Genomic DNA, 21,732 nt, shown 5'->3' with positions numbered 1-21,732 from the left:
CGTGCCGTTGTCTGTTGTGACAGCGACCAAACCATCCTTACAGAGGTCACATGCAGCCAGGGCCTCTCTCAAACCCGCGGATACAGTATGTTCTCTCCGGTGTGATCGTCAGGGAAATACGATGTTTGCAGGCAACGGCTTTTTAGTTCAAACTCACTGTGCGCGGTTAGGCTAATATATGTCTCGGTCGTCCTGCTTGACCAAAAAGGTCCGTAGGAGTTTAAAAGAATTTCACTGCAGTTATTTCAAGTTGAACGTCGCTACATCACTTACTGAGACTTACAAACACATCTGTAATAATGTGTTGTTTTGTTTTGTTTTGCTCACACTGGGTTGTGCTTTGTTTGGTCTTTTTACTACTCTTGGCTTTTACCGCCATGCATTTATCATACTTTTCTGTGTTGCTTCAGGTGCTGATATAAATGTGCCGTGTTGCCACCTGATGTAGCGACTTTAGTTTTGCCAATTTTGCGCAGTACCTCTTTCTGCTTAGTGTCCGATATCCTGAAACCAAAATATCGCCAAATAACAGAGGTTGCATTTTTTTCTGGGCACAAGTTCAGCGTCGGTCTCTTCTGTATCCATTTTCTTCTGTCTCCACACTGCGCTGCGGCAAGTCACGTGACCACCAGCATGCGCGCTACACAAGACTGACTGGTTATTTTTTATTTTTGACATAAGAAATGGCCATACAGCTCTTAGAATGAATGTCTTGTTACGTCCGCGAACGCATTTGTTTATTTAATATAATCGCAACATTTGCTGTAATGTAATCGCATAGGCTGACATCGCGATTGCAATATGATTAATCGTGCAGCACTACTAGCAACCAGCAACATTTGTGTTCGGTATAAATGACACAGAACATCTGAAGTGCATTCTAGTGCATTAAAGTTTTGGCTTGGGGTCCTTCACACGCGGCAGCAGCACATTCCACCGCATCAATAACATGGGACTGCCCGCGGATGTGCCTGACTTTAAATCGGCGCCACTAAACAAGGATATCGGCCGATGCCGATATATTAAAAAATGACAAATATCGCCGCGATATATCGGCCGACCGATATATCGGTCGACCTCTAGTGGATACTTTTGCTAAGAATATTCCACATTTATGTATGTTATTAACAATATTTATAAAAAGCTGTAAATAAACTTGATTGGTTGACATTTTGATTTATAGTCATGGATTGCCAGAAATGGGAGAACTAAGCAGCGGAAAGATAAGTTTCACTTGTAAATGTATGTAACCTTAAACCACAAACCTGTCATAAGCGTACATTTAAAAAAAATAATAAGTGAGATTTGTACGCATCTAAAAGCTAAATAAATAAGCAAAGGATTCAGCATTTGTATAAAATGTATAATTCATAAGTATTGTTTCCAACGGCATTTCCTTCAATTTATTTCACTAACCAATGAGAGGAATTGTGGGTGGACCGTTGCGTTGATGTCATTAATTTATTTACAACCAATGAGAAACTACATGGGCGGGGCGACACTTGCAGCCCCGCCCCAGATTCAGCCCCGCCCCGATCTGCAGTAGTGATGGGAAGTTCGAATCATTTTAGTGACTCGGTTCTTTAAATCTCGTTCATCAAAATGAACGAATCTTTTTTTGAGTCATTTCGTTCATTTCGTTCTATTGATCAGAATAAAATATATAAAATGTTAAATTTCCAATAAACAGACCCCGAACACGACTTCATACACACAATTTTTCTATAGTCTCAGTAATTAAAATATTACAATGCAGCTAAAGACATGATCAACAGAATAAGCAGCTAACCTGTCATATCTTCCGACCCGAATCGTCCGTTCTTTTGTCACGTGACTCCCATAGACTCTATGCAGTGCAGTATACAGGAAACAGTTTTGAACGAACGTTTCTACTAACGAGTCCCCGAGTCGTTTGTTCTTTTGTCACGTGACTCCTATAAACGCTATGCAGTACTACACAGGAAACAGTATTAAACGGTTCTGCTAACGAGTCCCCGAGTCTTTCGGTTTTTTGTCACGTGACTCCCATAGACGCTATGCAGTGAAATAGATCAGGTTTTGTCCGAATATTGATATTATTGTTTATCATGATCTAATAAAAAGGCATGCAAAAAAAAAATTTGACAGTAAATGTATCGAGTGTATGTTCTTGTCAATGATGTATACTTTTGCATTTAATAAAAAATATTATACAAATATAATGTACTCAGAAATTATTTTTGTATTTATTATTTATTTATTTTGGAAAATGTGTAAACATGTGCTTGGATTTAATATTAGGTGCAAATTAGTTGCAAATAATAATACTATTAATAACTAAACATTTGCTTCATAACGTTTGCTTAATATTTTGTGAAAAAAAATAGTAAGGGACACAGTCATATAAAATTAAATAACAGATTTGAATACTTATCTACAAATGATTGGGTCAAACAAATGTCACCTAAATACTAATATAAAGTGTTGGGGTCAAACAAAGTTCAGGGTGTATCCAGTAAGTTTAACTGTCACTCAAACCTATCTCCAAGGGAACCGCCACCCCTCCCCATCCATCCCCACACTTTTACACTAAATGAGGCACAGAGAAAGGAATCCTCAAAACCTGATTTAACAAGCTCAAGAGAATGGCCACAAGAAAAAGAAGTGACATTTGGACACATTTTCTGGCAACTTCAGCCACCGTGGGAAAGTGTAATTTATGCAAGAAGACTTTTTCCACCAAAGGAGGAAGTACTTCTAATTTGAAGAGACACCTCAAATCTATTCACCCAACTGTGCTGTTAGCACAAGTAAGAACAGAGAGTGGCCCTTTTGCAGCTGGAACGGTTTTCAGCAGCATTACTTCAGCCAGACCCTTAACTGACTCGTTGACTACGTCCACACCTGCCAATTTACCCGCAGCACCCACCACCATCCAAGAATCAGTTCGGGCACGGAGACCACATCTTCAAACCTAAATGGGCAGTTTCATACCAAGAACGATGGAGCGGAGCGGAGAAAAGTAAGTAGTTTAACTTTTTTTGCTTATCATTTAAAATAAACAAAATTAAACTCTCTATTTTTATACAAGATTATTTATTTTTATACTTACAATAAGCTAATCATATGTACAATATAGATGTTGATTTAGTTATGTAAAGTTGCGTAGTAGGAGAAGCCAATGGCTCGGTCTGTCTGCTGTGCTTCGGTAAGCTTTTCTGGTGCAAGGAGAGACTTAGTCAAACACACACACACACACATTGTCTGTCAGAAAGGTCTATGTTTATTAATAGCAAAAGATGGGGTTTTTATATGTTTGACCAAACGCCTGTGCCATCTACATATGTTACTACAAAGATCATGAACCATTGTAAATGTTCTGGTGAGATCCTGAAGAATCAAAGGAGAGGAAGATAGAGAGTTGTCCATCCAGAGACGAATCACAAGATGATGGCTTGAGTTGGGGGGGTCGACAAAGAGAGAGATAGAGAAAGACATGAACAGAGAAGAGCGTGGGAGCGTTTGCACCTTTAAGAACAGATGAAAGAGGAGACAGGAAGATAGCAGCTGGGAAGATTTACTATGTTATATCAGATCTATGAGCAGGAGAGTAGAAATAACTCCTTTTTATATAAAATAATTATTACAAGTTATAAGAAATTATATTAAATATAATTGTTCATCTTTATAGGTTTGTGACTGCCTCCAAAGTCATTTTGATGACAAGAGGTCTTCAGAAGATTGTTGTCAGGTTTCAGAGAAATCCATCCTGTCTAGAACCAGTTAACAAATTAGTGGACACCCTCATGGCTGAAATGAACAGAAGGTTTGGCAAAGTTGAATTTATTGAGAAACTTGCTGATGCTTCTTACTTGGACCCAAGGTTCAAAAAGCAAGCCTTTGTCAACCAACAGGCTGCAGATGAGACAGTAAAGAGGATCACTACAGCTGCAGCACATGTTAACCCAACTCAGGGTGAAGAGGAGACTGCTCCAGATTGTGCTGCAACAGCCATGTTTTGGGAGGACTTTGACGAAAGGGTAGCAAGCATGAGGCCAATTTCTGCCACCACTTCCCATACTTCAGATACAATGATGGAGATGTGGGCCTATCTTGCAGAGCCACTTTTACCCCGCACATTAGACCCTCTGGCATGGTGGAGAAAGAGTTCCCCTGTTTACAAAAGCCTCTTTGAAGTAATGAAGGCTAGACTTTGTATTGTGGCTACATCTGTGCCATCTGAGAGAGTTTTTTCTAAGACAAGGCAGATTATCTCTGACAGAAGAAACAGACTGAGCCCATCCAAAGTCCAGGAACTTGTTTTTTTCAATGCAAACTTGCTCTGAACCAGGTCACAGTGTGTCTGTGTGTTTTGTGTGTTAATTTTTTGTTAAACAATTTTGATGTTAGGCTTTATATTGTAATATATTGATAACTATATGTTATTGTTGTGGCTTATACTGTAGTGTATAGGATAAAAACTTTCACTTGTTTATTTAAACTTTCCAATTTATTTTTTATTTAAATTATTTAATTTAAAAAAAAAATAAAAGCAACAGTATAATACTTTCTTTGATGTTTATTTTATATACTTAAATATAACTGCATAGCGTCTATGAGAGTCACAAAAGAACAAACGACTCGGGGACTCGTTAGCAGAACCGTTCGTTCAATACTGTTTCCTGTGTAGTACTGCATAGAGTCTATGGGAGTCACGTGACAAAAGAACGACCGACTCGGGGACTTGTTAGCAGAACCGTTCGTTCAATACTGTTTCCTGAGTAGTACTGCATAGAGTCTATGGGAGTCACGTGACAAAAGAACAAACAAAATGGGGACTCTTTTTTTTTCGGCTGGTTTTTTTTTTTTTTTGAACATTGTTGAACATAAGTAAACATTACAACCATACATGGCCTGGTACCAAAAAGTAACATTCCTTGATCAGACAGCAGACAAGCATAACATAGAAAAGAATGAAAAAGTAAATAAATAAAACAAAATGAATAAATAAAATAAAATTAACTAGGGGTTTTCAGTAAGTTCAAGATGTTCTATTAATTTACAGAGATTTAAGGCATTCTTTTTCTTCATTCGTTTAAGTGACAGAAAGTAAAGACATAGTTCCTTGTGAAATATATAGAAATTTGGAAGCATTTTCAGAAATCTGTTCTTGTGCAAAAAGAACTTCCCAAGAATAATAATTGTGTTAACTGCTAAATCATGTGTTTCATCTTTCAAAAATAAGCCAAATAGTACATTTTCCTTTGTTAAAGCATGTAAATCTTCAATTTTAGAAAATAACCAATAGTGCAAATCTTCCCAAAAGGCACAAGCAAATTTACAATCATAAAAAAGATGCTCTGTAGTTTCAATTTGATCATCACAAAAGGAACAATTGTTAGCATCAAACCCCAAGCGGGATCTCAAAAATTCTCTGGAAGGATACACTCCATTGAGAATTTTAAAATGGACTTCCTTTACTTTTGGTGCCACTGGAAATTTCAAATATTTTGTTCTTAACAATTTAACTTTGTCCTTAAATTTTTATTTGAAGAAAAGAGATATAGTTCTTTAACAAAAACATTCCGGATTACAATATTGGATAAATTTATACTAGTAATCGAAAGTCCATTCACCAAAAGCTGAGGAAGACAAGGTATAATATTGTTTTGCAATAAATTACAAGACATCTGAAATATAGATTGTGGGATAGCTTTGATGATTTTATCATATTGCTTTCTGTCAAATAAATTAAATTTGAAGCTAAAAATTTTCAAAAGACATTATTCCAGTATTATCTATTATTTGCATGACAGGCCATATTCCTTTCTCCCACCAGTTTTTATAAAATAAGGATTTGTTCCTAATTACAACATATCTACAGTTCCATAAAGGAACATTATGGGGACTAAAATTATGCTTAAAGATCATTTTCCAATAAAGTAAAACCTGTTGATGAAACACTGATAACTTAACAGGGAGTTTTTTAAGGTCATAATCACACCTAAGGAAAAAATGGATACCTCCTAATTTCATAAATATTTGGGTGGGGATATGAAACCAAAAACTATTTTCAATTTCAAATCAAAGGATTTAAGCCAATTTATTTTTATTGTACCATTAATGCATTCAATGTCAAGGGCTTTTAGACCTCCTTTTTCATATTCTTTGACCATCGTTCCTTTTCTAATGTAATGCGTTTTTCTTTTCCAAATAAAACTAAAGTTAGCTTGGTTTATAGCTTTTATTGCATTTTTAGGAAAAGAGATTGAGTAGGCTAGGTAAATAAGTCTAGAGATGCATTCCATTTTTGTAAATTCTGCCAATAATAGAAATGTCTCTTTGAGACCACGAGTTTAAATATGACTTACATTTATCTAAGGTATTCCAAATATTGAGATTACAGTATTAAGTAAAGTATTATCCTTTGTGATATGTATACCTAGGTATTTAACAGTGTGTTTAACAGGGATATTGTAAACGGTTGACAGAGGAAAATTATGAATCGGTAATAATTCACATTTGTTAAGATTTAACTTTAAACCAGAAGCCCTTGAAAAAAACTCAACGGTTTGGAGAATTTTCGGAACTTGGTCAATATTTTTCATGAATATGGTTGTGTCATCTGCCAACTGGCTGATGACTAACTGTTTTCCAAATACTGTCAGTTTTTTAAACTCAGAATGTTTTATAAGAATGGAAAGCATCTCTGCTGCAACAATAAACAGCAGAGGAGAGATGGGGCAACCCTGTTTGATTCCTTTGTTAATTGAAAATCTTGGAGACATACCATTTGGTAACATAACTGTACTATTTGTGTCTTTATAAATTAATTTAACTAGATTAATAAAATTTTCTCCAAAACCAAATGTTTCGAAATATAAATTTGTGTTCAATCATGTCAAAAGCTTTAAAAAAATCTAGAAATAAAATGAAACCATTTTCAACTAAATAATCGTAATCCAGTAAATCAAGCACAAGTCGAATATTATTGTGAATTGAGCGTCCTTTTAAAAAACCTGACTGCGTCTCTGAAATAATCTGTGAAATTCCGGTTTTCAATCTGTTAGCATAAATTTGAGTTAAAATTTTATAATCATTATTAAGCAGGGTTATGGGCCTAACATTATCTATTAATTTAGGATTTTTTTTTACAGATTTAGGGATAAGAGTGATAGTGCCTTGCTTCATAGTAGTTGGAAGAATATTGAATTCTGATATTTCTTTCAACATATTAAAAACTAGGTCTTTAATATACTTTCAGAAATGCTTATAAAAATTACTTGTTAATCCATCTGAACCAGGCGATTTGTCTAATGATAAACAATTCACTGCTCTTTCCACTTCCTCCATACTAAAATCTGCATCACAAGCATTTTTGAAACTCTCATCTACTGTTGGAATCCAATCCTTAACACGACCAAAAAAAGCATCAGCATCTGTATGTGAATAAAAGGAGGAATATAAATTATTGTAGAAACAATAAATTTTCTTAGAATTTTTTTCAGGATCTGTACATTCTTGGTTATTAATCAGTAAAGCTTTAACACTGTTACGTTCTTGTCTCCTTTTTTCCAGTCTACAAAAATATGCTGAACTCCTTTCCCCTTCCTCTATCCACTTTGCTCTCGATCTTATGTATGCACCTTTGGCTTTGTCAACATAAATGTTGTCTAACGAGGATTGGAGGAGAAGTATCTTTTGTTTATCATTTTCACTTAAGAGAGATTTAATACAGATGCTGTTTATTTCTTTAATAATTTCTAATTCTTTTTTTTTTTACTACTTCTGCTTAATAATTTACCATGGAATATGGAGATCTGACGTATTTTATACTTTAAATATTCCCACTTCTCTCTATAAGTTTTAAAATCTGAGTCTCCGTTTATATTATTTATAATAGCTATAATTTCGTGACAGAAGGGTTCACTATGCAAAAGGTTTGAATTGAATTTCCAGTAACCTTTTATCCTTTGATAAGCATTTGTAGGTCTAAGAATAAGCTTAACTATGCAGTGATCAGTTAAACTATAGAATCTGACTCCAAACCAGATCTAAATTCAGAGATTAACCAGAAATCTAATCTGGATTTGACTGAACCATTAGGTTTAAACTAGTGCTGCACGATTATTCATATCGCAATCGCAATCGCGATGTCAGCCTATGCGATTACATTACAGCAAATGTTGCGATTATATTGTGGCGTGGGCGGGGCGGCGGCTGACGACCAGCATGCCTTGCGGGGATGTCGGTGTGTTCACCATGATGGGGAAAGGTGTTTGGGTTAGTGGCTTCGGCCCTGTTGTGTGTGTGTTGGGTGTGTGACGTGTGAAATGTGCTCCAGTTCAGGCTGAAGCTGAATTGGATGTAGGTTCCTGAGTGAAGGTGCTGCTCATGCCATACCTGCTGTGTGCCTAATAAAGTACTCCCAGCCATTGCATTGGGCAGCAAATAAGCTCACTCGTCTCTCCAGCATTCTTTCGGCGTAAAAACGCTACAATATTAAATAAACAAATGCGGTCGCAGATGTAACAAGACATTCATTCTAAGAGCTGTATGGCCATTTCTTATGTCAGAAAAAAAAAAAATAAAATAACCAGTCAGTCTCGTGTAGCGCGCGTGCTGGTGGTCACGTGACTTTCCGCAGCGCAGTGTGGAGACGGAAGAAAATGGATACAAAAGAGACCGACGCTGAACTTGTGCCCAGAAAAAATGCAACCTCTGTTATTTGGCGATATTTTGGTTTCAGGATATCGGACACTAAGCAGAAAGAGGTACTGCACAAAATTGGCAAAACTAAAGTCGCTACATCAGGTGGCAACACGACAAATTTATATCAGCACCTGAAGCAACACAGAAAAGTATGATAAATGCATGGCGGTAAAAGCCAAGAGTAGTAAAAAGACCAAACAAAGCACAACCCAGTGTGAGCAAAACAAAACAACACATTATTACAGATGTGTTTGTAAGTCTCAGTAAGTGACGTAGCGACGTTCAACTTGAAATAACTGCAGTGAAATTCTTTTGAACCCCTACGGACCTTTGGTCAAGCAGGACGACCGAGACATATATTAGCCTAACCGCGCACAATGAGTTTGAACTGAAAAGCCGTTGCCTGCAAACATTCCCTGACGATCACACCGGAGAGAACATACATCGCCAAAGCGGGGGGGGTTAATCACTGGACTAGGTTTCAGTGCTTCGGGCATAGACTTTATTTAGCCATCGGTATGTTAAATTAATTTAATCTTTTCATATTTAAAGCTACTTAACTGTACGTTAGAGAGGACAGCTATTAACAGATTTATTTAAGAATAAATGGAAATACAGTGTAGAAATCTGTGTCACAAAGAACACTAGAAATGTCTCAATTAAATTATTTTCATGATTATTAGCATGACTCTAAAATTTATATGTTTAAAGAACACTTTTCTTTCCTTTAATCTCTTCTTCATCATTAGATTAAAAATGGTGAGTGATTTGATAAGAATACCAATAAAGTATATGTTACATCCTCCTTAAATGTCCCTGTTTTGGGACAAAATGTAAAAATTTTTTTTTTTAAATGGGTATTTGTTTTATTTATCTGTACTTTTGACTTTTAAATTTTATTTTGAAGTTAATTTAAAGTAATTTAATTCAATAATGTAAAGATGTTATTGTTATTTAAATTTGTACAATTTTGTTTTAATTAGAAAACATTGTTAATTTCTAGTTGCTAGATTGCACTGTATACTATATCTCAGTTGAGAAATTAAAATTTCAGCATTATTAGTAATGTGGGTGCATTTTCCTTGATAACAAGCAAGTTGAGTCATACCACTTGTTTATCGTATCGCAATCGTAAATCGCAATTTTGACCTTAATAATCGCAATGTGACATTTTTCCCAAATCGTGCAGCCCTAGTTTAAACCATGTGAAAACTTGAATACTTGGATTTTTAGTGCGCAATACATCCATCAATTTAAACACACTACAGAAGTCAAGCAATATGGGATTGTAGTGGTGTCTCAGATATTTTGAAGGAGATCTATTACGCCAATCGTCCATCACCATATTAAAATCCCCCCCAAAAATAAAATCTTCAGTAGGATACCTATGGCATAGATCCTTAACAACTGTTGTAACCTCAGACATTAAAATTTTGTTTTGGTTATGATTATTGTATCCATATATATTTCCCAAAATCAAAACATTTTTATATATTTCAAAAACACAAATTAAAAAGAAAGGAAAATAGACTTTCTTTTAATAGAATCTCTAAGACCCCTAGTGTTGAGTGAAACATAAGTGAACATCTGGTTGTAAAAAGTAAATAAATAAAAAGAATTAACATAGTTTTTTTTTTTTTTTTTTTTTTTAATAAACACTGCTATGGGCCCCTATCAATCTTTTTTTTTTTTTTTTTAAGAACCAACAGATTAACTCTTTTCATTAACTTAAAACCCAAGTGAACACACTCTGGTAACGATATTTCACTATTTCTCCACTCCTTCAAATGTAACAGTTTTCCCAAAAGCATCCGAGCTTTAGAATATTAATTAAATGAGTGAAAGAGAGAGAGAGAGAGAGAGAGAGACATTCATATCAAGTTTACATACTGACATTCAAAAAATTTTCCTTCCCCTCTTTTTTACCAATTGTAATCTAACACCATTGCCTTTTAATCACAAAAGCATAAACAAGTCCAAAGCTTATTACGGTTTGCCGAAAAGTTATTAACATTAGGTCGTCGAGGTGTGCAACCCAACCTGTGCTAGAGGAGCAATTACCCGCTTTGGTTTAAAAATATTTCCTAATCCATAGTAAACCTGTTACCGTTGATGTAGCCGACATGTCCTCTGTAGTACACGTTCTGTCCTGCCGCCCTAGCTTGCTCCATCTTCGGCCATGCAGCTGCACGAGCCTCTCTGTCAGCTTTGCAGAAGTCCTGCTTGAAGTGGATCCCCAAGTCTTTGCAGATCTTAGAGTTTTTGGACAGTTTCCAGATGGAGTCCCTGTGGAATCTCATAGTGAACTGGATGATAATCTGGCGGTCTCTCCCCTCTTCTTTCCTTCCAATACGGTGAGCGGAATCCACTACCGACTCCATCGAAGTGCTCCACTGCGGCGCTAATTTGGACAGAATACTCATGACGACATCTCTGGGTTTTTCGTCGACTTTTTCCTTCAAACCATGTATTTTAAGGTTCCAACGTCTCTTGTAACGCTCCAGCTCCGTGACTTTTTCTTTCAACTCATTGTTTTTTTTTACTAAACGGGGCACTTCTTTCTCCATGGCTTGTATCTTGATTTTGCACTCTTTAATCTCCGTGGCATTCAGCTCCACTAGTTTGGCGATGCTAGCCACCATGACTGAGTTTTCTCTCAGTTGGTCACCGAAGCTATCAATTTTAGACGTCAGCTTTTCAATAGCTTCGACAAGAGATGCGTTTAACATTTCTGAAGAATCCTGCGTAGATTTTACCTTCGAAGCAGGTGCTGTACTTTTCGTTGGAGTAACAGGGGGATTTTTTCTCTTTGTCCCCCCACTTGTTGTATCCATCAGGGAGTAATCATGATCCCCGATTACTTTGCCAGAGGCAGTGGGTAATCTTTGTTCAGTCTTTCCATTCGGCATGTCCGCATTAAACTGTGATTAAACTTTAAAATTGAAAATGAAAACCAACTATAAATCACCTCAATCTCTTCTTAGAGTGTTCACTTTACTGTTGGTAAACTTGATTAATTAGAATATTTAACTTTTAGTAAATTTGGGGCAAAATACCGAGAGCTCAGAAGACGTTGCTTGCCCGCCATCTTCGACCGATCGACTCGGGGACTCGTTAGCAGAACCGTTCGTTCAATACTGTTTCCTGTATACTGCACTGCATAGAGTCTATGGGAGTCACGTGACAAAAGAACGAACGACTCTGGGACTCGTTAGCAGAACCGTTCGTTCAATACTGTTTCCTGTATACTGCACTGCATAGAGTCTATGGGAGTCACGTGACAAAAGAACGAACGACTCGGGGACTCATTAGCAGAACCGTTCGTTCAATACTGTTTCCTGAATACTGCACTGCATAGAGTCTATGGGAGTCACGTGACAAAAGAATGGACGACTCGGGGACTCGTTAGCAGAACCGTTCCTTCAATACTGTTTCCTGTGTAGTACTGCATAGCGTCTATGGGAGTCACGTGACAAAAGAACGAACGACTCAGGACCGAAAGACTCAAAGGTAATTACTCACTTCTGTTTCCTGTATATATTATATTATATTATATTATATTATATTATATTATATTATATTATATTATATAACATAGGGAGGTTTTGCGATGCTTTGCGCATGCGCGCCCAATAGAAAATGAACGAATCACTCTTCGGGACGACTCGTTCATCTGAGTCATGTTAAAGATTCGTTCAAAAAGAACGAATCGTTCATGAACGACCCATCACTAATCTGCAGGCTGCAGACATGGGCTTCTCGGTGACAGGGGCTTCTCTGTCGTTCTACGCTTTTTGTTGGTGTGCTGCATTTTTCCGATGATCCCTAAATCATTCAATAATGGGGTTTATGCTTTCGAAAATGTATAATCGAAGGAAAGAAAAGCGGGTGTAGCTCAAAGACTATGTAGATTGGAAATATATGTATGTGGATATCTTATTTGCGAGTTTATTTTAGCAGCTATTGAATTTGGAAATACGAATATAAAACCAAGTTTCCCCGCGGTCGGTGCAGTAGGGAATGAGTTCGCTAGTTTCGGTTTCTCTTAGTGAGTGAGGGGCGAAAAAATAAGGGCGAAACCGTGACACTGGTAGTAGTGATTTTTTTTTTTTTTCATTTCCATGTAATGGAATGATAAATGACTTAGTGACTGTATATAACTCTATAACTGTCTTAACCAAAGGGAAAGGTTGTTTATATTCCATAATATCCTTTATCATGCAACATGTGTCCACAAGCCTTTTGACAGCGAACTAAATGTATTTCTCATGTACAGCTAGAGAAACGCATCATAAACAAGACATTTATAAAAGAGAGAGAGAGAGAAAAAGAGCACTTTCTTATTTAAAAAGCAACACTTTTTAAACAATCTTACCAGCCTCCTTCTTGTTTGTCAACAAGCCACAGTCCACCATTTTGCTCTATTTTTGTGGGAATCTTCGTAAAACCCTGAAAATAACGGTTCTCAGTGGGAGAGTATTTACAGACAGCTAACTTCAGACTGACAGTAAACCAGCCCAAAACCACTCCTACAGTTTGTAGTTAGCAGACCCCTGCAGCAGGATTGAGTTAAACCTGTAGGCGTAAAAAAAAAAAAAAAAATCATTTTAATCCATTTAGTACTGAAGCCCAAGCCCCAGTTAAAGTCACATAGACCACAATTTTTCTTCATTGTGGTGTTTCATTTAAAAAATAACTGAAGCTCTTGACCTGTAGCTGTGAGGTTTTGTGCACTGTGCTGCTGCCATGTGGTTGAATAATTAGGTACATTCTTAAATGATGACAGCAGATTTAAAAGTGAGGTTGATGGTAAACGCAGGCCTGCTAGAATATTGGTTCTCCAGTCCTAGGGACCACATGTCATGCACATTTTAGTGTTTTCTCAGTTCCCAGCACACCTCATTTATCTAATCAGTCAATTAACTAACAGCATTTCCTTAATTGAAGTGGGTGTAAAGTAAAAAAAAAAAAACAGAAAGGAAAACCACTGTGCGAGGAGAACCATTTCTCGACATTCAATATAGAAGACTTACCCAGCTTACATTTTTGGCAGGGGCAGACTTTTATTTATTGATTTATTTATTTTTAAATAATTTGTTACAAAATAATATATTGTAGTGTTTTTCCACCGGAAAGAATGTTGGAGAGACGAGTGAGCTAATTTGCTGCCCAATGCAATGGCTGGGAGTACTTTATTTCACTCACGCAGTCTAACAAACAGCATGAACAACACATTCCCACAGGAACCTACATCCAATTCAGCCTCAGCATGAACTGGCGCACATTCCACACACACAAACAGGGCCGAAGCCACTAACCCAAACACCCTTCCCCAACATGGTGAACACACTGACATCCCCGCAAGGCATGCTGGTCGTCCACGGCACAATATTATATTTTACAGTGTAATGATATAAGTGCAAAGCTTTAAGACTTGCAATAAATTGGTTCAGCAATTGATGCCCCCATTGCACATTCCCAGCTATTTTGTCTAACACTGACCATACACAAACTACACTGCATATTTTCTGCATATTTATGTTAATATTTTGTAATGTTTAAGTTAAACAACTGTTGCATGTGACTGTTTTTCTTCTTGGTTGTACAACTGACATCTGCATTTGAAACACCAGTGGGTCATGAGTTCCTAAAGCACTCAAACCAGCCAATTTGGTGCCAAAACCCATGCATGGTTATACAGTAGTCACAGAAATCGATTATTTATTTATTTATTTATTTATTTATTTTTGTACAACGACAAAGTAATTAAGTAATATATACCATTAAATACAAAAGTAATGATAAGTTATCCAAAACTTTATTATCTGCATTTAAAATATTATGAATGAATAGTTCTTTATTTAAAACCTTTAAAAAATATCTAAATTAGAACTACTGCACACATTTCAAGACTTACTGTTTAAGCTGTCAGTTAAAAGCTAATTGAAGAATCAAGCATGAAGATAACAAAAGCTTTATGTAAAAAGGTATAAAAATGACACGAATAAATGCTTACAAATAGGATTGCATAAATGAGTTTTATTAAGTTGATTCCCAAATAACATCAGCCAGCTAAAAAAGAACCCACAATTTAGCAATTTGCTATGTAAAAATGTAATTAATTGAAACTAAAATAATTAAGCTGACAGATATAATAAAAGTACAGTATATAGTAAAAGGCAGTACAAAGCCAAAAAGTGTATATGATGTAACCAACGAATATTTTAAATGATTAATAATATTGTATTCATTTCCAAAACATGTCAATAATTCCTTTGCTTATAACCAAAATTTAGTTAGTAAAGTAAAGCTTTTTTAATATATATAAGTTGAAAAAGAAATTATGCCAATTTTTCAAAGGCTTTTGTGTGAATGCTGTAAGAGGGTAAAATCTTCAGAGTCCAAGAGCATCTTCTTCAACCTGGCAGCCCAGTAGAGAGTTACCTACCCGCACACACTCTGACTGGTTGACCACTAAAACACAGATATACACACATACATATAATCATCATCATCATGCCACCAAGACAATTTAATCAAAATGTGAAATATTTTGAGAAGTAAAATTCAGCTGTTTTTGTTTAATTTTAAATAACTGATGAAGCATGGAGATTACCTTTTTGAGTGCGGATCCATGCTATTGCTTTCATGGCCAAAAATTGCCACTCGACCTGTGCATCAATCTTAAAGCCATGTAACCAAATCAGAGCCAGAAGTGTAGCCCAGACATCTGGCTTCACCTATACTCAGAAACAAATAGGAAATACTGTATACCAACTGGGATAAAAGCATCTACAGTCATGGCCAAAAGTTGAGAATGACACAAATATTAGTTTTCACAAAGTTTGCTGCTAAACTGCATTTAGATTTTTGTTTCAGTTGTTTCTGTGATGTACTAAAATATAATTACAAGCACTTTATACGTTTCAAAGGCTTTTACCGACAATTACATGACATTTATGCAAAGAGTCAGTATTTGCAGTGTTGACCCTTCTTTTTCAGGACCTCTGCAATTCGACTGGGCATGCTCTCAATCAACTTCTGGGCCAAATCCTGACTGATAGCAACCCATTCTTTTATAATCACTTTTTGGAGTTTGTCAGAATTAGTGGGTTTTTGTTTGTCCACCCACCTCTTGAGGATTGACCACAAGTTCTCAATGGGATTAAGATCTGGGGAGTTTCCAGGCCATGGACCCAAAATTTCAACGTTTTGGTCCCTGAGCCACTTAGTTATCACTTTTATCTTATGGCACGGTGCTCTATCATGCTGGAAAATGCATTGTTCTTCACCAAACTAACCCAAAAATTTCCATTTGGGTCATACATAATGCTACATATACATGTAAGGTTTATTGACCTGTTCAGGGATATGCTTCATCAGCACTTGTTCTGTCTTTCCAAACACCTCTGCCATTGAAGACGTCATTTCCCAGCAACCCAAAGCTTTCTGGAGGGAAATCAGCTGAAGCAGTGGGTCCACTAAATCATCAGAAGTTTCAAGTTTGGGAACTATATAGATATACAAACACATAAATCGTACTAGTAAACATCAACTTATATATCCACAGTACACATATGTAGATTATGTATGTGTTGTATGTTTGTACAGTAATAATACATAATCATAGGTTTCATGATTTTGTTCATGAGAAATTTCATCATAAGGATTATTAATTAATAATATCCAACTTTTTACTGCAATTTGATCATTTGAATATTTATACATGTGTGTGTGTTCTTATAAACTATACAATATACAGTGGAACCTCGGATTGCGAGTAATGGGGTTTGCGAGTGTTCCGCAAGACAAGCAAAGATTTATTTTTATTTATTTTTTTTTAAGTCTTGGTTTACGAGTACAGAGTATCATGTAGCACGCATGAGCTTCTTGGGATGAACTTGGCAGCAACACAGGGCATGTTTAATTCACATGTGAGGATTGCCTGAACTATTCTGTATGACACACTGTACATCGGCAGCAATGTTATGTATTGTTCTCTGATAATCATCATGCAAAAGTTGCTGAATGGTTTTGACATTTTCAGGGTTTAAGCTTATTAAAGGTCTTTCTGATCTTGCATCGTCTGCCAGTGATGTTCTCCTGCTCTTGAATTGCGCGTGCCACTTAAAACACCTCAAATAACTCATTGCAGCATCGCCATAAACTAGCTGAATCATGTCAAACATCTCTGTGGCAGATTTGCCCAGTTTCAAAGAGAATTTCACATTCACTCTTTGTTCTAACTTGCTGTCAAAGATAAAATCGCAGATCGTGGTAACGCTTATGGTCAGAAAAGCACCAGTTGCACAGCTCCAGATACAGACAGGACAATATTTTTTGGCACACTGACTTATGAAGGTTGGTGCTTCCTGTAACTGTGCATACAGTCTTGTGCTACCATCTGTTATTACAAAACTAGTCTTTTTGACATGTGTTATCCTAACTTTTGAATAATATTTTTATATATACACACACACACGCACACGCACACACACACACACACACACGCACACACACACACACGCACACACACACATAACCTTGACATACAGTATATGTAGTTAAAAGAAAACATACTTACTAGCTGCGCTTGGCATTGCTGTAAGGCAATTTAGACGAATGCTTATGAAATATTTTATACAAATACAGTACACATACGGTATACTGTACACACGTATATAAAAAGATGTGAAACTAAAGAGACTAAAAAGAACACAATATCTACCTGCTGTATCATTTTATGAGCAGAACGGTTGAATTGTCAACTATTTAAATAATGTTAATAAATTTTCTAATACATAAACATTTCTGCATTAACAATTAATTTACAGGACGGTTGTAGGGTGGACAATCTAGAAAACTTGAATTGTACTGTCAGCTCTTTAGGACATAGGACTGGATTCTCTAACCATGAGATTTTGGGTAAGATACATGGCTTTATCTCTTCCACTGATGATAAACCACATCTGGTGTCATGAATGTAATTATTAATAGTGTTAATTTCCCCTATGTATTCGGATGATTACCGTGTGTGATCTCATTATTCAATTTAACTTTATTAACAAAATCAGAGAACATGGTTTACCTCCACAATATAAATAAAAAGCGGAAAGTTCAATATTGGTTTATATTCAACAATAAGTATTTTAATCTTTTAAACTTAGAAGATGTTAATATTGCTGCAGCCCTGCCAACATTTACCAGTAGGTTCTGTACATTTTATTAAATAAAAATACAATTTTTACTGCAGTTTGTTTTTACTAAATAGTTTATAGAAACATACACATGTATACTGTAAGAATCTCATCACTGTACTGAGCTTAAATTCTTCTTAAAATGTCAATAGGTTTCATGACAACTTTAAGCACAGTACGGCAATGAGACTCTTAGTCACAGTAAAACATTTGAACGGTGCAAGAGTAGCTGCAGTCATTCTCATGAACATTCAATGAGTGGAACCCCTGATCCTTAAAAACTGATTAATAACTTGTCACCAACTTGAGGAACCATGTGTGGGAGCTGTACACACAATCATTGATGGACACCACTTGCACATTACATGAACTCGAGGATTAACTGCTACAACCCCCGTATAGTTCTGACCTTGCTCCAAGCGATTTTCACATCTTTGGGCCATTAAAGGAGTTATTGGAAGGTCAGCATTTCAGACACTACAAACAGAAGGCAGCACTACAGTACAAGCTAACTTTACCACAGTGCTTACAGTACAGTTTTCCACCCAGCTTAGTAAATACATGTGATGTGTATCATAGAAGGTATCATGGACAATAAGCAATGTGGATAACTTGTCGCCAACTTGCGAAAGAGACGCTTCTGTCTGTGAGAACTGTACACACAATCATTTATGAACACCACTTGTTAATTACTCAAACTTGCCTAGGAGTTCTACTATACTGATAATGTAACAGAAAGAGTCGATGTGATTAGTTTGTCAAAATGTGCTGGGTTTTGCTTGAAAATGGAGTCGCTACCTGTCGTGTGTGTGTGTGCGCATGGTATAAATGAAATACACAGTCTATACACACAAGAGTTGTATTATAAAGTCAATGATGAACATTACCTCCTCCAAAGCCTCCTGCCCCTGAAACATAAAAAAAATTGCTTTAGCATTCTCTCACCAAGGCATTATGATTTTCATAAAAATCACGGCCATGTAGTGAGCATGTTACTGCCGTAAACTCTAACATATACGTAGTTAAAAGAAAAAAGGATCATGCATACTTACTGGCTGACATTGGCATTACTGTAAGGCAATTTAGACAAATGCTGATAAAATATTTTATACAATACGGTATACACACATTTATATAAAGATGTAAAGATGTGAACCTTTTGGAAATTCATGGTTTTCTGCATTAAATGTGATCTGATCTGATCTGATCTTAATATAGACAAGAGTATTGACAAATATAATGTGTGTAAAATGATAACATAAAAAAAATCTAATCTTTTCGGTCTTTATTCAGCACACTTATTTAAATTGGCAGTGGAAAAAGTAAGTGAACCCTTGAAATTAGTAACTGGTTCATAACTCGAATGTTCGTAAGTTAGTGACCACCTGTATTGTCAAATGCATTTGCAAAAATGATCAAGGTAATAATACTGATATTGGTTTGACTAATCATTGGAACATTAACACAGATATTGTACACCTTTAATCTCTACAAAGGATGTAAGCCATCGACACAGTGGAGATAAAATAAATAAGAGAAAAGTACATAAAACTTACAGCATTTAAGTGACTTCTTCATAGGCATACCTGTACCGCAAACCAAAAATATAATAAGTGCATCAGTAAGTCTTTGTGCATATACCAGGTCTGGTTCTAAATGACAACCCAGTCAAATGGTTTTGTACAACACATGTACTATGCTAGTACATAGGGCCAGGGGTAGCTCAGTGGTTAAGGCCAATATCAATTCTTGCTTCATTGCACTGGCTTCCTGTAAAATTCAGAGTTGATTTTAAGATTCTTCTTTTTGCATATAAGGCATTGCATAATTCTGCTCCAGACTATATCTGCAATCTTATCACACCCTATGAAGCTTCTAGGTTTTAAAGATCTAATGATCAGCTACTATTATCCGTCCCCCGTTCATGTTGTAAAACAAAGGGTGATCGGACTACCATTCGGAAGATCCCATGTTCAAACCCCACAACCACCAAGTTGCCACTGTTGGGCCCTTGAGCAAGGCCCTCAACCCTCAACTGCTCAGATGTGTAATGAGATAATGTAAAACACTTGTGATGCAGTTGCCATGCTTAACAAATTTTACAAAAACATTCATACAAACAAATACAGCTATATGATTAAAAATAGGTGCTAAAAAAGGTTGCCAGAAATGTTTATAGGGCATCTGTCTAAGAATAGAGATGTGCAGCAAGACTGGGATCCCATGATACTGTATGTAACATGGATCTGAGCTAGCAGACAGATATAAAGCTAATGGGACAAACAAGACCATGTACATTCACATTAAATAATGCTACTAGCTAATTTATTTTTTAAGAACTAGATCTCGATTATTTTATTAGAATATACAACAATCCACTACAACACTAACACCACTGTGAGGTGAACTGAATAACTTATCAATTACATACAAGTGAAGGGGTGGCAGGATCATGAACACCTATGGCTCATCTCTGCCTGTGGAAAGCAAAGACAAGCCCGTCTGGTCCGATGCCCCAGAAAAGACAGAGTAGCACAAATTGCTAAAAATGAAATGTCAATGCTGGCAAAATTCCAAATTTCCCATTTTCCAAATTTCCCAGATCTCAACACCCAAAGGATCCGCTCATAATGTCCTAACACAAAACAGTTTGCAGCAGAGGTTGTTATTTTTACTTCCAAAAGCAACATATCTATCTCGAAATAACAAACTAGGTAGTTTAACCAGGTAGTTATTAATTAAAAAAGTTTGGTAAAGTATTTAAAAACTGGTAAATAACACTGAATTTGGCTTAACTAAAAAAACTATTTGAATAGTCACAGCTTTACTTAAATCCATTTACAAAACTAAAGAAAAAGATGTACACATTTAATCTCTATTCCAGGATGAAGTCCACTGACAGTGAAAAAAAAATTAATTAAGTGTTAAGACTTATTCACATGGCATAGCACTGCCCAGCAGTTCACTAGATCAGCTTGCCTTTATTTTTATAGTGTATCCTGGTGTACGCTCTTCCCCAAATAAATAACCCACATACAACTGGCTATCCACATCACATGCCCATTGTAGATGCTTTTGAAAATGCAATCTGTGATGCACTGTGTTCCGGCTCCTTTTTTATAATAGCCAGCATTAACCTTATAAGCAATTCGTGCTAAAGTAACTTGTCTATGAAATAAGACTAGACAGGCTAGACTTTGCTCCTATTGTCCATCAAAGGCCCTTGAGCACTAACGACCCTGTCACAGTTCATTTAAAAAAATGAGTGGTTGTCATTTCTTGGACCACTTCTGGTACGTACCAAGCACTGAATACCAGAACACAACAAATAATGCTTTAACCCAGTTGTCTAGCCATCACAATGTCGCATTTGTCCAAGCTGCTCAGATACTTTCACATTTTTTCCTGCTTCTAACACATTAACTTCTTGAACCAATTAATCACTTGCAGCATAAGGTATCTCTGCACCCTGGATAAATGACACTACTTGTGCTTCCCGTGGTTCATGTAGGAGAGCTGAGTGCAAGCAGAAAAGAAGACAAAGTACATGTATTTTAAAATTGTAAAGAGCAGCCTGGGTGACAATCAAAGTATTGTAAAAGCCAAGAAGATAAAATATTTCTCAGGCATTTAAAAAAAAAAAAATTATTTTATTGTTGTATGTGCGTGTGCCCTGCGATGGATTGGCATCCTGTCCAGGGTGTACCCTGCCTCGTGCCCTAAGTCTTCTGAAATAGGCTCCAGGCCCCCATGACCCTGAATACAGGATAAAGCGGTATAGAAGATGAGTGAGTGAGAGTGAGTGTATTTCATTGTATCATCACTACACAAGCAGACACATTAC

The 21,732-nt window shown here is 36.4% G+C and overlaps 2 protein-coding genes across 10 annotated transcripts in view; both read right to left on the bottom strand.

Moving 5' to 3' along the window:
• LOC128505468 (von Willebrand factor A domain-containing protein 5A-like) overlaps nt 1-13,209 on the bottom strand; it is a 119,070-nt gene extending 105,861 nt beyond the window's left edge. For both annotated transcript variants that reach the window (XM_053475909.1, XM_053475917.1), the window contains exon 1: nt 13,067-13,209. In XM_053475909.1, coding sequence (XP_053331884.1) covers nt 13,067-13,106 — 40 coding nt within the window. In that variant the 5' untranslated portion in view covers nt 13,107-13,209. The remainder of the gene's footprint in view (nt 1-13,066) is intronic.
• Nucleotides 13,210-14,976: 1,767 nt separating this feature from the next.
• Nucleotides 14,977-21,732, bottom strand: part of LOC128505412 (von Willebrand factor A domain-containing protein 5A-like) — a 29,979-nt gene continuing 23,223 nt past the window's right edge. For 4 of the 8 annotated variants that reach the window (XM_053475809.1, XM_053475827.1, XM_053475835.1 and 1 more), the window contains 7 exons: nt 19,445-19,474; nt 18,941-18,958; nt 18,776-18,796; nt 17,276-17,293; nt 16,051-16,202; nt 15,308-15,431; nt 14,977-15,165 (listed from right to left, as the gene is read on the bottom strand). In XM_053475809.1, the coding sequence (XP_053331784.1) occupies nt 15,086-15,165; nt 15,308-15,431; nt 16,051-16,202; nt 17,276-17,293; nt 18,776-18,796; nt 18,941-18,958; nt 19,445-19,474 (443 nt within the window). In that variant the 3' untranslated portion in view covers nt 14,977-15,085. The remainder of the gene's footprint in view (nt 15,166-15,307; nt 15,432-16,050; nt 16,203-17,275; nt 17,294-18,775; nt 18,797-18,940; nt 18,959-19,444; nt 19,475-21,732) is intronic. The other 4 variants (XM_053475818.1, XM_053475852.1, XM_053475843.1 and 1 more) reach the window with 3 other exon arrangements.

Source organism: Clarias gariepinus, chromosome 2 (genome assembly GCF_024256425.1).
Source record: "Clarias gariepinus isolate MV-2021 ecotype Netherlands chromosome 2, CGAR_prim_01v2, whole genome shotgun sequence".
Taxonomy (NCBI): domain Eukaryota; kingdom Metazoa; phylum Chordata; class Actinopteri; order Siluriformes; family Clariidae; genus Clarias; species Clarias gariepinus.
This window is presented reverse-complemented; position numbering and strand designations above follow the sequence as displayed.